Raw genomic sequence first — 15,307 nt, 5'->3', positions numbered from 1 at the left:
GAATCTTTGTAATTCTTGGGCACCATTCTTATATAGCATTTAAAACAAATCCCATCTACATCTGTGTCATTATGGCTTTGTGTCATGGACTCACTCCAAATAACATCTGTTACAGTGTTGACACAGAATGCATATTTTACAAGCTGTTTAAAAACATATTTACTCAGTGGACTAAAATTGTTTATCAGCACATATTCAGTCCCAGGAGAATGTCTATTTTCTGTCAACACTGGGAAGTAAAGGGGGAAAAAGAGTAAGTTGGACGGTTCAGCAAAAGTGGTATCAAAATCAGACTCTATTCCACATAGCTACCCCAGAAAAGTTCTCAAAAGAGTGAAAGTTGTGTGTCCTTTCACTGTCACAGCGAGTTTCATCTTGGTACAGTAGCATCTTAGTTTTCAGCAAATGTGCGTCAAGCATGTTTTACCAACAGAGTGAACTGAAGGTGAGACAGAAAGCCTGTGCACGGCAACCAGTCTTCTTTCATTTTGAAATGTGTCTTCTGTTATTGAATGAGCGAGTTTAGTAAGCTATAGGTATTTTGGTAATAGTTCAAATTTAGCTCTGCTGTGGAAGCAAATGTAGATGAAGGACAAGTTGGGTCAGGCAGGAAAATCATTTTGACAAGAAATAAGTACAGTCACATTTCTGTGTGTGTTTCTGATACATACCTATGAATGCTGTGAAATTCGTTAGGCAAGACTAAGGAGGATGTGTACTCTTGTTTGACTGTTCCCTTGTTACTGTGTCTTAACACCTGAGTCTATGCTTTGCTCAGAAGGAAACACCAGAGAAAAGTATCTTAAGTGATAAGTATGAAAAGGAATTGCAAGTTCAGGTCCTTTATTCCCTTCTCTGCACTTCAAAAAAGAGAGACCTGGCTATTTGCCCATCTCTAGTGCTTGTGTTGCAAAAAGTCTTCTTCCCTTCCTGTGAAATGTGTATTTGTTGAAAACCAAGTGTTTCTGTCATTACCAGGAAGGACACTGTTGAATTTGGCACATCCACAATTTGACCTACTTACTTTTTCTTTGCATCTGTTTAAGTAAATTCTGTGTGATTAAAACTGTTGCCTCTTCCCCCCTCAAAACCCCAAAACTTTAAATTTCATCCTGGAGCTCAGCTCCATAAAAAAAAAAAAGAACTGCTTTCTGCAGCAGCAGCATTGGGTATTGCAAAACTGGACCTGAGAAGTAGTTGTTTGGTTTTTAATACCTGAGTATATTTCTGACCTGTTGTAATCTCACTAGAGCTGAGCAAGTATCAGAAGGCAAACCATGAAAACTGGTCCCAGCTCCAGCCTTTAAGGGGTTCTTTGTGAGAGCACCTGTCTTAGCTGTCTTAGCTGCAGATGAAAGGGAGAAACTTCAAATAACGATGAGTTTACTTGTAAGATGCTGTCATCTGCTTGTTGTTAACTCATCCCAGAACTCTCACTTCACAAGTGGAAGGAACTGCTTCAAATTTGACTACTTGCAAATGCTTTCTGGCCTGCTTCTATAAGGAAGAGTTTTCTTCCATTTGAAGTGGGAGATACCTTAAAGTAATACAGCAAACCTCCATAGGGAAAAGTATCTTAGATAACTATGAGCGATTGATAACATGCATTATGCTGCTTTTGTCCCCTGTAGGTGTGGAAGAGCACTCACTTGACAACTCTCCTATACTGGATGACAGATCAGCACTTTACTCTGGAGTTCACAAGAAGCAATTCTACTTTGACAGCCCCTGTGAAAAGCAGCCAGAGGATGACTCAGACTCACTTACTACTTCTCCCTCATCCAGCAGTCTTGATACGTGGGGAGCTAACCGGAAGCTGGTGAAGACCTTCAGCAAAACCGATAGCCGTGGCCTTATCAAGCCTCCCAAGAAACTTGGGACATTTTTCTCTTACCCAGAAGAGGAGAAGACCCAGAAAGTTTGCCGCTCCATGACAGATGGGGAAATGAAGAAGAGCCTCGGCTCACTGAGCCATGGGGTAAGTACAGAAAGCATTTGCTTTTATGACAGCAACAGGCACAAGCACCATCTTCTGGTGTCCCTGGAGGAGATTCAGAGTGTAAGGAAGCAGATCCGATTGAAGAAAATGGATACTAACTATTCCTGTTCCAGAGCTTTTCTTTGCCAGCGTCCTGCTAGGAAAGGAGCATCTCCCACAGCTTGCGACCTGCAATTACTGCGGCACAAAACGAAAGGGGGTGGAGGTTGTGGCTTCCCAAACAGAAGGCTACGAGGGCGCACTTCTGTCAGCGAGTTCAATATTACCTATGTGGTGGAGAGAAGCCTGTATAGTCACCTCAACCTCTCACAGCTGGTGCGTCCCGTTACTGACAGGACCCTGAGCAAGGCCGAAAAGCAGGACCTGAGGAGATGCCTGCTGGAGGAGGATGAGGAGGCCAAGAGGAAGTGGGCTGCCACAGTGGATCGCTGTACTAAAAGGGTTCTCTTGAGAATCCACCAAAAGTCTGTGAGTCAAAGAGTTGCCATGAAGGTGGTCTTCCAGTTTCTGTGAGGTTGCAGTCAACACTTTCTGCTTTATACCTTTAACTAAAACTCAGTGCTTCAGCTTTTCTTGCTGTTAGAAGCTCTTAAGCACTGTAATTCAGCTCTGAGGTAGGAGTTTGATACAATCCCATCAGGTACGAGCTTTGTTGAAACTGCAGTTTGTGCAGAATAACTCAATGGGAGCGCAAATATGACACTGCTGCTTCTTAAACACAAAAATTGGGATCACAAGTGAACATAGGTTTGAGATGCTATAGACATGTTCTTTGTGATACTCTGGGAGTCAATATTCTTTTAAAGGGATTACCGAGAAAATTTTCAGAGGATTAGAGCATCCTTAATCAACTGTGTTCTTTCCTCTTCTGCTGTTGTTGCCTCATGTTGGCCCTCCTTTTCTCAGTTTGCATCTCATCAGTTCACCCACCCAGTACTGTATTCTCTGTTACACACAGCTGCAGAAAGATAAGGGGTTGGCATTATGTAAACTCTACCCTGCTTGCTGCTCACCACTGCCAGAAGGGCCCCTCCTGCTCTGTCCCTAGCCATTGCTCCTTTCTAGCATGGGGTGAAGGTGGGACCTTCCTCAGAGCATTGTGGAAAAGGAACAAGGGGTGGCTGATAAAGAAAATTGTGCAGTACAATGGGAAATTATTTGATGACTCCAGAGATCCAAAGCTGCTTCCTGATTATATGATCTCCTTTTGATATTTTCCTTTACCATGATGCTGAGTTTCCCAAGAACTTGCCTTTGGGGCAAGCCAGATCTCCAAAGCTGAGCCAGCTAGTCTGTTGTCTAGATGACAATGTAAATATGTTCCCTCCTTCAGTGGGTGGAAAGAGCAGTGCACTGGTAATGTTAAGCAAGATATCCCAGTGAACAATACAGTAGAAACAGCTTTTCCTCTTGAACTACAGATTTCATTTTGAGAGGTCTCTGCTTAATTTCTCCAGGTGTGAGGTATTCCCAGTGTAAGAGTCACAGCTTTGGTCTCCTTGAATAACCTGTGGGAGGTGACCAGACCTTCATGGTCTGCTTTTTGCTCTTCAGCTGCAAAATAAACTTTTTTTTTTCTACTCAATACCATGAGTATTCTCTCTTGGCAGCTTCACAGTTTCTTCTGCATTGATTGCTTGCCTTGCCACTCACAGGTTACTGTTTATTTTCATAATCATTATACTCTCAGAAGACATTGTTTTCCTATAAGGATATTACAATGATAAAATAAATCTTGCTTGTGCTTCTGTGGGTTGTACAGTAGGGCTATCTCAGGCAAAAGAGCGCTCATATGTGCTAGAGATGCCCCATAATTAAAAATACCATCTGAAACTGTCTTTGTAAATACAGATGACAGAAAAGTTTTTCAATTTTTCTAATAAGTTGTCTTGCTATAGTAATTTCATTATGAAAACCATCTGGGCCAACTTTTATTTATTGAGATACAATCGCAGAAGAAATGCATGATGTGTTATTGCTGTTGTTGAGGAGCTCCTCAGTAAACTGCTCCTCCAGCCTCATTTGAATAGGATAAATGGTGGAGGCATGCTGCTCTTACTAGCTTTTTCAACATACTTCTTCCTGAAACCACAAAAAGCTGGCAAACTTCAACCAGTGCCACTCCTTCTTCCTGGAAATGCTTCATGTTTGTTTGCTGCAACCTCAGGGAAACTGCAATGCCTATGTATTCAGTGGAATTGGTCACTCCGTCTTGCCTTGCCATTCATTTTTGTCATTTATATTTGTTTCAGTGACCTGGACATGCATGAAATTTTCAAATCGCATCAGTTTTTCTTTTCTCTCAAAAGGATAATACTTTTGATTGCATGGCCATTCCATTGAATATCCCTCTCCTCATCCACAGGCCTTTTGTTTGGTACAGTACTGCCAGGGTCACTACTGGAACCTTAAGATGGAAGTTAAATATTAAATGTGTAGGGGGATATATAATGAAACAATAAGCACCAGCATTATGGTGCATTTATTCAGAAGCTTTTAACTAGCAGATAATTCGCTATCTGAGAAGACTTCTTTAAGAGAAGCCCTGGCTGGTTTGACAGACAAGCTTGCTCAGAGCAGTTCCAGATGTCCTCTCCTCATTGCTGTGATTGTCTTTACACTGTAGGATTACTTAGAATGGACTCTTGAGAGGACAACATAACTTACAGTTAAACATGCTGTGCTTTAAGAACTGATCTTATTACTTGTGGTTGGTCTCAGATGCTCTCCAAAAACAATTTTTAAAAGCTATGCCATAGTCACATTGCCTTCCGGTAGAAGACACATAAAAAAATTCTTTATCACAGCACTTATCTTTGATGCGCGTGGAACATAGACAGAGCTGGCTTTGAGTTCTAGTATTTCTGTGGTGTGTACAGAAACGGTTATCCAAGCACTGTAGGTATGCAGCAGCTAACATAGAAGCTAGAAAGCTTTTTAAAAGCTATTAATATGTATGCTGATTAACAGTGAATAGGGCAGGAAGAATTTTTACTTTAATAGAACTCCTTGATGTAATTGTTTATTAAGTGTCACAGTTTATAGAGCTTGCTTCTTCCTAATAGAGTGTCAAAGCAGACTGGTAGTTCTCAGGTGGTGGGTCTTCACTGTCTCCCAAGTACAGACTCATGGTACTGATCAGGCAATCCTTTGTATGTCTGATCTGATGCTTAGTTGAGTCTTAAGATATCTTTGAAGTTACTCTGCTGGGTAGTTCAGTCCCTAAGAACTTACAGTTTGCAAGTAGCTGATCTTCTGCTTCCTGAAGAGAATACTTAGACATCTGCCTGTTTCACCACCCACACTCGGAGCCCAGAGTTGAAGTTGTGCAAGTAAATTGTAACTGTTGCACCTTCATTTCCCTGGATTGCCCTGTGCGGCTTCTTGCAGGGCCAGGTACTTGAGTACTGTTGAGCTGGCTGTTCAGTGGCCCAATATAAAATCAATGGTTTTACCCTTTGGAATGCAGGGGATTGGACTAGATAACCTTTGAAGGTCCTTTCCAACTGAAACTATTCTGTGATTCTGTGACTGCAAAGCAAAAGCTGGATTCTCTCTGAGGCCCATAAGTGTCTGGTCTTTTTTAAAGTGATACCAAAGCTTTAGCAGAGATTCATCCACCACAGTTAAACGAAGGTTAGCTGTGGAAGTGCAACTTTACTGAGTTTGGTGGCCCTCTGCTCTTGGGAAGGAAGCAGTATCATAGTGCTGATTTTCCTTTTTTATTCGGAATGATCGAGATAAACTAAATCTGTGCATTCAGCCAACACTGAGTCTCCACTAGGAGATTGTGGCACTGTAAACATAGCATACTTTATCCCAGAAGTAGCAGAGCTGCTTTGTACCACCACAGGTGTGACAGTAAATACCTAATCTGGAATCGGGGCTTGCTGAGTCTCTGGGGACACAATGCTTATGGATAGGCAGACTGGTTTTTCCCTCCTCTTACCAAGGGCTTGCCCTACAAGGCCTCTAGAATTTCCCTGTATTTTAGTGGAAATGGAATCTATGGAGCTATTCCCAGAAGGTAGGTTATTCAATGCTTTAAGAGATTGGTTATTCTCTGTTTCAGTGCTACTGTGGACTCATTTATGAAGGCAGATGGGAGTGCTGAGGTGGAGTTGCCAGCACCCTGGAAAACTTGATGCATAAGAACAACAGTCTTCTCGGACCGAAAGGTCTTTTTTTCCTTTTTAAAAAGAAAAGTAGGCAATAGATGACTCAACAGCAGCAGACCCTAGGCCAAGGAGTTGTCTCTGGAAAAAGCAAATTACTCAAATGGCTTTATAGCAAACTTCTTGATTTATAATTTCCCATCCTTTTGTTTGTTTGTTTCCATTTTTGCAGACATTTCTGTTTTCACTGGTGTTCCCCAAATCACAGATGTTTTCAATGAGCTAATTATTGTGATAGAACTGTATTCATTGTTTTGTTGGTTATTTTTTTTACAGAGAACCTGTAGCTTTGGAGGATTTGACCTGACAAATCGTTCCCTTCATATTGGAAACAGTTCTGACCAAATGGTAAGTTTAAGACAAGAAGGTGCAGACTTGAAATAGCATAAAAAGAAATGCGCAATAGAGTTATTATAAACTGAAGTGTAATTTAGGTCTGTAATAACAGTTTGGGAATCCAAGAAAGCAGAGTGTCTATGTTAACCTCAAGCTTCCTTAGCTTTGAGAATAACATACCCGCCCATATCCATGTGTGTATAAGTATTTATATACCATATGTGTAAAAAGGCAGGAACAAGTGATCAAAGTGCAGATCTGGGGGATACATCTGTGGGCTATTCTTATGTCTGACTTCCTCAGAGCATCACCCCAGGCAAAACATATGATTACTATACTTTCTTGGTAAAAATATTTACTATTTGGAATGATGAGGCAAACTTCCCTTCACTGAAGATCTGCAAGTTATTTGGGTGGAAGTCATTATGCAAGAGATTTATTATTTGTTTTCTCATTGTATTTAAGAGCTGTGGAGTAGACCAGGATCCCATTGTGCAGGGTGCTGCACAACTGATCTCAGAGCTCTTTCTGTTATAAAAGAATAAAATAAAAAAACTCCTCTCCTGAGAATTAATTCCATTTTATGTTACTCATGTTGATCCCAGTGTTACTGTTGGCCTGCCTGCAGCCAAAAATAACAGAAATGAGACAGAACATCATATCAAATGAAATAGCCAACTTATTTTTTCCTTTTTGCCCATATAAGATTTTCTTTTCTGTTTCAACATTGGAGCTGATAACTTCTCTGTTCGCTGAAATCTAAATTGTGAAACATCTTCTGTGCCAGCATTATATTTCGTTTATGTCAGTTGGGTTTCTTGGGGTTGTTTTTGGTTTTCTGATTTATTTTTTTTTTAGCATCATAAATTAAATTTTTCCCTACTAGCATCAGTAGTGGGAGAGATGCAGTGCACCAGAATAATGTATATAGAGCAAGGTTTTTTTCTTTAAACATTTAAGTCCATTAAGTAGAAGGGTTTTTTAAAAAAAGAAAGGCAAAAAGCTGTCCCTAATTCCTGCCAAAAGACTAAAAGTTACCAAAGTTGAAAACACAAACAACTTTTAAAGGAAAAAATGGAGAATTGTCAGAAATGGAGTATCAGCTGAATTTCAGAGAAACTTTTTTTGGAGAACTTTAGCAAAGATGAAAACATACATAAGTTTAGGAATAAAGATACAAATCTGTTATGTAAAATACAGTGTACACTTACTTTAAGGTTTGTCATTTTAAGTAACTGAATTGTCTTCAGAAAGGTTATTGAACCAAGTCAGGGGCCAAAATCAGTAGTCAGTTGATTTGGCTGAACAGATTTTGGTCCTTTTTGCTTTGTGATTTTTGGTGTACCCTTGCCAATGGAAGCTGCTGGTAGTACCTCTTGATATTGCTGCCTTGCTGTGGTTCCCAACGCACTATAGGACAAAAGACCACATTTAACATGCCGTCTGGGCAATCTGAGTAAGGGCTGAGTAACACAAGTGAGTTTGGCAAAATATCAACTGATTCATGTTAAATTCTTCGTGTGCACTTGTGGCATAAGTAAATGCTGGGTATCTTAAGCTGGTTTAGAAAAGGTTAAATGTATTCAAAGCAGCAGGCCTTTGTGGTCCACTATATACGGACCAGCTAATTTAGTTCAGAAGTACCCTGCTGGATGTCTTAAGAATAGCTGTACAAGTGTTACTTCCTGCCATGGTTGATGGATTTAGAAGCTTTTTTGTTGTGGGTTTTTGTTGTAGGTTTATTTTTATATATATAAAAATATATAAAAAAATCTACACTAAAACCACAGAGACTGTCATCAAGAGAGGTTAACTGAATGCCTCTTTGAGTAAATTTGGGAAATCGAATGCAGGTATCCATATAGATAGATATATATACACACACAGACATATATTTGGCTAGGATCTCAGGCATGCCTTTACTGCTGTTACAAGGTGTAAGTCTTAGCTTGAAACTGTGGAGTTTTCTATCAGGTCAAATCCTTACCTGAAATTCGAAGAGATAAAGTCATCCTAACAAACCACAACATACGTACAAACAGTAGCTGCACAGAAGGTTATAAATCAGGCCTTAGGAGCACATTACAATGGACTGCTACAGTAGTTTGACCAAGGTCTCTGCAGTGACTGGTGACTGAGGAAAAAAATGGCTCTTCTATTTTATAGGCTTAAATCCTGTTGTATTTTGCAGGGCAAAGAAGGAGATATTGTTTATAAAGACGTGATCAAATCCCCCTCTGCCTCCCGTATATCTCTTGGCAAAAAGGTGAAGTCTGTAAAAGAAACCATGAAGAAAAGGATGTCTAAAAAATACAGCAGCTCTCTGTCTGAGCAGGTATGTAAGGTCTGCAATGGAGTCCACTTTAATAGTGTAAAAGCGATAGTCAATACTGATTTCCATGCTTCAAGGCATCTGTAAAGGTAATTCTAACAAGACTGTGAAGTATGGCTTATTTCAATGTTCTGATAAAATCCCTTACTGTGAAATGGCTTCCCATAGATGTCAAACCATGAAAATGCATTTTCAGATTTTCATTCAAGTTAGCTCATCAGCAGAAGCCTGTGGTTGATGGCATTACACATCTTGCACTCTATTTCCATTTCTTTATCTATCATTGTTTATTAAGGGAACTGGTGTTTGACACAGGGTCACAGTAATATATTTAATATCCAATTTATGCCTTAGTTTAAATTCTCAGCATAACTTCGCATATATGGTTCCTCTCTGCTGTTATAGATCTTTTGTCCATCATAGTTTCACTCCGCAGCAGACTGTTAAAACAGATGCACAATGTAGTCAGAAAGGGATATCCCAGAGAAGATTTTCCTGTTGCTCTTTCATTACAGATTTTTATGGCGTTATTCTTAAAAGACAAACCTGAAGTACATTAGGCTTTGAATTTCAGTGGCCTGGAAACAATTGCTGTCTTTTTCTCTTTTAGTATATTTTGCATTCCTTTTCTTCAGTGGAGTGTCAAAAATTCTTCCGCATTTGTTTGAAACCAATCTTGCCAATCAAACCAAACTTGAAACGTGTGATAGCTGGAAAAGCCGAGCTCTCTGGCTGACATCGCCCCCAAGTGGGCTCGTACCGGGGATGCTGCCAGCCATAGAGAACTGGGGATGGAAAGGGCGTCCTCCCCCAGCAGATCTGCTTTCTGGTATTAATGCAAAGCCTTAGTGCCGGTAAAAGGAGCAGCTTGTAACATTAAAAATAACCCCCCAAACTGCAGAATCTGGAGACAGCAGAGACAGGCTGGAATGTGGGCAGTTTTATGCAATGCACTACAACATTAGAATCTCTTTCCTGTAGAACTGTCATACTGATTCATAATCAGGACAGTGCTACAGTTACTGTTATTTAGTATAAATTTACAGATAAAAACATTTTCAGGCCTAACATGATTCGATACTGATAAAAAGATGCTTTGGTGTCTGACTGGCCTTGCAGTGCCTCTCTGCAAAGACTGCCTAAGAATAGGACACTTGAGAAATTGGTTTACAGTGAGATAGCAATACAGTTCTGTAGCTCTCTCTGAGATTGACTTGACCTCTGAAGTCATATGCTGGGATGACTTTTTTCCCTGATGATTCTGCAACATGCAAATAATAGCTTCCATCTGAAAGTTTTATGACCACAAATCCCCACAAAACCTCTTCTTGTGCACAAGCTACAGTTCTTTTGTTTTCAAGCTTTTTGGCACAGTTGGTTTAGAATATTTGTACCTTTCTGGCATCATGACTCAAACTATGTGCCAGTATCTCTTTCTACATTCAGAAAAAATTCCAAGCAAAATTTATTTTGGCCACAAAATCTACTGCTTTGCTTTAACTGTGCTTCACAGAGGCTGACAGAATTTTAGTTTTTGAAAGACTCTTTGATTTCCTGTAATGCTTGAATGAATGAAAAGAGAAATTGCCTCACCTATTGCACATGCAGCAAAACCCTTATATGTTTAGGCATTTATGTTGATGAGTATTTATACTATACACAGGCTGCATTTTATGGTTAATTCATTTTTTTGTCTTCAAGGTGAATGAGCAAAGATAACAATTCACTGAAAAAAAAGTCCATTGATGCATTTCTCACTTGCACTGTCTGAATTGTTTGTGTTCATCTTTATATAAAGTCTTTATTCAGAAAGATAAATTTGGCATTAGCTGTTTTGCAAGTACTGCCGATAAAAATACCATATCATTAACAATCTTTGTATTGGGAGTGTGCTTAATGTTTCTTTCTACTTATAGTGCTAGCTTTTTCAGACTGTACTGTTTGCTCCTATGTCTGCTGTCATGTATAATAAAGTTGGGTTTCTGCCACAGCTGAGTACTAAATAAGTAGATAAACATAGAAGGTCTGATAAAAAGCAAGAAAATAGAATCTCTTTCCTTGGAGACAAACTAGCAGCTCCTGTCAGTGCCTGTGTTCATTTACCAAACTAAAATGGTTCAATCCCTTTCAGGAGTCCAGCCCTGGGGTGATGCCGGGTTCTCCGCAGTCACCGCCTCCAGACACTGACTCGCTGGACAAACCCAAGCTGAAAGCCGGTGGCTCAGTAGAGAGCCTGAGGAGCTCCTTAAGTGGTCAGAGCTCAATGAGTAAGTTCGTTTGTAATTGTGTTGCTCCATTTGTGTGGCTTCGAGAAGCAGAGATCTCTGCAATAAGCAGAATCAGAGAAAGTTGAAGCAGTGGTTAAAATGTTAGAAGGGCTGATGGGTTAGTCATTAAGGGTTTACAAAGAACTGTAAGCACTTGCTTTCTGGATGGGTGTTTTGGGTTCTCTGTTATAATATAAATGATTGGAGTGAGAATTACAATCCTTGGCCACTAGTAAACAGGCTTTTCTATACATGAGATTTCTCCTGGGCCTCCTGATGGGCTTCCCATCCTTCCTCCAGAGGGACTTTGAGGTTCTCTCATTAACTAGTTAGATGAGTATTTAAAACCTCTCTGCCTAAGACAGTCTCTATGCAAAATAGAGCTTAAGTAGTACACAGATGAAATGAACTTACTTCGCTGTGAGTTACTGACCAATAGATAACAAGAATGGATTAGGGGGTGGGGGAGAGGGACTGAAAAGAAAGCTCCATTTTTAAATAAATAGAAGTGTGTTCTGAAAGTCATCTGCCTTTTTTTTGGTTGGTTGGTTGGTTTTCTTTGTTTTGTAATATCGATACAGAGTGTTGCCGTGAAAGCATTTTTTTGGAAATGAGGGGATTCTGCAATTCGTGGAATATTCAGAGCTTATTTTACTCACACCACTGTGCTTTTCTGTGGGCAACCTTTGATGAGATACCAGTTAAACAGCTTCTTAGTTACACATTGAGGAGCTGAATCTGGGAAAACAGGAGTGCAAAGTAGATTATTCACATGATGGGAGAGTTAGTTATATAGCAGCATTTAAGAACTTTTAACTTTGATTACCAGGTTTTGTAGAAAGAAGAAACATTTTCTGTCTTGCTTCTGTTTTCTTTTCTGAACCTTCCTCACAAAGGAATTCTTTATTAGAGAGTGATACTGTGTCTCTCACCAGGTGGTCAGACAGTGAGCACAACAGATTCCTCAACCAGCAACAGGGAGAGCGTGAAATCAGAAGACGGTGATGATGAAGAGCCTCCTTACAGAGGACCTTTTTGTGGAAGAGCCAGGGTTCACACTGATTTTACTCCAAGTCCTTACGATACAGACTCTTTGAAGCTCAAGGTACCTGCCATATCTCTTTTGAAGGGGTCAAGCATTTATTCTGGCAAAATAAGAGCTCTTTGCAAGACTATGCAATTCTTTTAATGAGTTTACATGTGGTTTTTTGAAGCCTTTTAACCTGTGTTATTCTGATACAGTTAAGATTTGCTTGAATTACAGCAAAGTGTCATGAATGTAAGTATCAGTATTTCTGCATATCAAGGGAAAGACACTTGTGTCTTTGGTTTCTGGAAAAACAAATATGTGCCAAAAATTCATTTCCATCTTGCAAGGATTTTTTTTTCTTTTTTTTTTTTGAGATTGGAAAAATACTTTGTCTGCCACAATGAATTAATCCATCAATGGAAAAAAAATCAGAATCCTTGAAGAAATGTGGATGCTTCTGCGCATAGTGTCTCTTAAAGGCATTTCAGTTAATACAACTTGTTTTGAGTTTATGTTGAATTACTTTGCTGACTGTGAGTTGTCACCCTCCTTTAATTTTTCTGGATATCAGCTTTTATTTTTAGGTGTGTTGTATTCAATTCAAACTGACTCCTTACATTCATTATTTAAAATTCTGTGGGCAGGTAATTCCTATTAAATGTACATACGGTAATTTCTTTATAAGGATACAAAAACACTTGTGTGTCCATTTCTTAGTTATGTTCAAGAGCAATTCAGGAAAAGGAGCAGTGTTGCACAGTTACTTCTGCATAAACCTCCCTTCCTCAGGAGATTTGAAGTGAGGCTGTGTCTGTATACACTGAGCATGTTATTTGCACCATTTCTGATATTGCACAGCTTAGAGACATTTGTGCGAAACAGCAGTGATGCATGACTGGGGTATAAGCAGGTTTGTGTATCAGGACAGTGGGGGTCCATTCCAGCTTTTTTTGTTGACTTGCTCTGTGGTGTTAGGCATTCCAATACCTTTTTCACCCATTTGTAAAACAAGTATAATCAGGTATTTTTACAAGAGCTGTGGTTAACCTTTTGAAAACTATAGAGTGTTGTCTATTCTGTGTACATGAAATTATAAGACAAAGTGATTTTTTTGCTTGAATACCCATCAGAGATTGTGCCTAAATGGCTTTCTTACTGCTTTGGTCTGCAGAAAGGTGACATTATTGATATAATCAGCAAACCCCCCATGGGCACTTGGATGGGCCTGTTGAACAACAAAGTTGGCACTTTCAAATTTATCTATGTGGACGTATTAAATGAAGAGGAAGAGAAGCCGAAGCGGCCCACCAGGAGACGCCGGAAAAGCAGACCGCCTCAGCCCAAGTCAGTTGAGGATCTCTTGGATCGCATCAACTTAAAGGTCTGAATTCTCTTTCTGTTTACTCTTCAGTTTTACTCGTGGGAAGAGGCCTCACCTTTGGAGTTACTGTTTTGAAAGCTGCTGCACACCAGATTCATAATCTGAAAGATCATGACACCACTTAGCAGAACTGGGTGCTAGCTGCAGAGTGAAAATTGCTGAGGCCAGGCAGAACTGCCTGTCAGGCTTGATGAAGTGCTGCAGGCTGTATGCACTCAGACTGTAAATCCTTGCATATTATGGCTACTAGGTGCCGCACTTCAAAAGAAAGCAAAAAGTGTAAAATGGCAGTAGTGACCATCTTTTTAAAGAGGAACGTTTTTTCCATGTTTCTGTTCAGAAGAGCAAAGGATAAACAAGTGTGGCTGTCATTCACCCTTTGTACTTCTCGTTCATACAAAGCTGTGCCATATTGTGTGTCTGAATAGCACGCTACCCAGGCCACTCAATACAGTGCTTTCCAAATACAAAAATATATGCAGCATTCTGGTTCTGGCAGAGCTACCTCCCTGAATTCTGAGCAGTGTTTATACAAGCTATAATCCTATAATTTTACTGTTATGCATTGGTTTGTATTTGCTAAACTACTGCTTTTTCTGTTGGTTATGAATATCTCTTCTGGTATCTTTGTTGAGTAAATATGTTGTCTTACAGCTCTTCTTTCTTTTTTTCCTGTTATGCAGGAGCACATGCCCACTTTTCTGTTCAATGGTTATGAAGATCTAGATACCTTTAAGCTTTTAGAAGAAGAAGATTTGGATGAACTGAATATCCGAGATCCCGAGCACAGAGCCGTTCTCCTCACAGCAGTGGAGCTGCTACAGGAATATGATAGTACGTGGGATTTTTGAAGTTTTCAGTAGCTCTGCCAAGAACCTTGTAAACCTCTGAAAGCATAAAACTGGTTCCAGGTTTTTGATCTTTTTTTTCCCTAATCTAGTTATTTCCAGGGTAATTCTGTGTAACAGTATGTAGATTTTTGAAGAGTGACTTAAGACTTGTATTTGTTCTGCCAGAATGCTTTTGTTCATGTAAGCCCTACTACCCAACTTATTCATGTGATATCAAATGAGTAACACATATGTTTTAGAATACTGATATTCAGGAATAAATCCTGAGATAACCTACTCAAAATAAGAAGCTGAGGCATGGAGAATAGGAAAAAAAGAAACTTCTTTATGAGATAGTCAAGGGTGAGAAAAAGATCTAAGCCCAGAGAGCCATGGAGAAGGATAATGTGAATGAAAAATGTGAATTAAACTCTCTTATTTTACCTGCACACACATATGGTTCTTGGACTGTGAACTGCAGGATTCTACAGGTAGCTTCAGGTTGTATGCGTAATAACACAGCAATTTGTAAAGGGACAAAATGTAAGTCAAGTGCAAATAGCAGAAGACAGTGACCTAACTACCTAAGGGGCAGAAGTGCGGTTCTGCCTATTGTACAGATGTTCTCTAGCAAACGGTTGCAAAGATGAGGCAAAGCAGAGCAAGCCATGGCAGCCAAATTTGATGGCATCTTTGCTGCACAGGAGAAAGTGGGGCTGTACCATCCACACAGTAGTCATGATAGAGTCATGGTAGATTCATTTGAAAAACAAGTGTAGCTTGAGACAGGAATTTAGATGCACTCAATACCTAGTTGCAGCAACCAAAGACAGTACTGAATTGCCCCTTTGTACCTAAGTGTCAGCAGAACTTCAGTATCACACTGAACAGAATCAGTGGAATTGATTGTGTTAGCACTTTCTCAGGTGCTTCTGTGCAGAATCCTGTGTTTTAACT

The 15,307-nt window shown here is 39.8% G+C and overlaps 1 protein-coding gene across 2 annotated transcripts in view; it reads left to right on the top strand.

Annotated features, from left to right (window-relative positions):
- Nucleotides 1–15,307, top strand: part of SASH1 (SAM and SH3 domain containing 1) — a 121,236-nt gene that overhangs the window by 91,207 nt on the left and 14,722 nt on the right. For both annotated transcript variants that reach the window (XM_034060509.1, XM_034060508.1), the window contains exons 10-16: nt 1,632–1,978; nt 6,451–6,522; nt 8,702–8,845; nt 10,974–11,109; nt 12,045–12,214; nt 13,311–13,520; nt 14,204–14,354. In XM_034060509.1, coding sequence (XP_033916400.1) covers nt 1,632–1,978; nt 6,451–6,522; nt 8,702–8,845; nt 10,974–11,109; nt 12,045–12,214; nt 13,311–13,520; nt 14,204–14,354 — 1,230 coding nt within the window. The remainder of the gene's footprint in view (nt 1–1,631; nt 1,979–6,450; nt 6,523–8,701; nt 8,846–10,973; nt 11,110–12,044; nt 12,215–13,310; nt 13,521–14,203; nt 14,355–15,307) is intronic.

Source organism: Melopsittacus undulatus, chromosome 3, assembly GCF_012275295.1.
Source record: "Melopsittacus undulatus isolate bMelUnd1 chromosome 3, bMelUnd1.mat.Z, whole genome shotgun sequence".
Taxonomy (NCBI): Eukaryota; Metazoa; Chordata; class Aves; order Psittaciformes; family Psittaculidae; genus Melopsittacus; species Melopsittacus undulatus.
The sequence above is the reverse complement of the archived record's forward strand: the minus strand, read 5'-3'. Positions and strand labels throughout refer to the sequence as shown.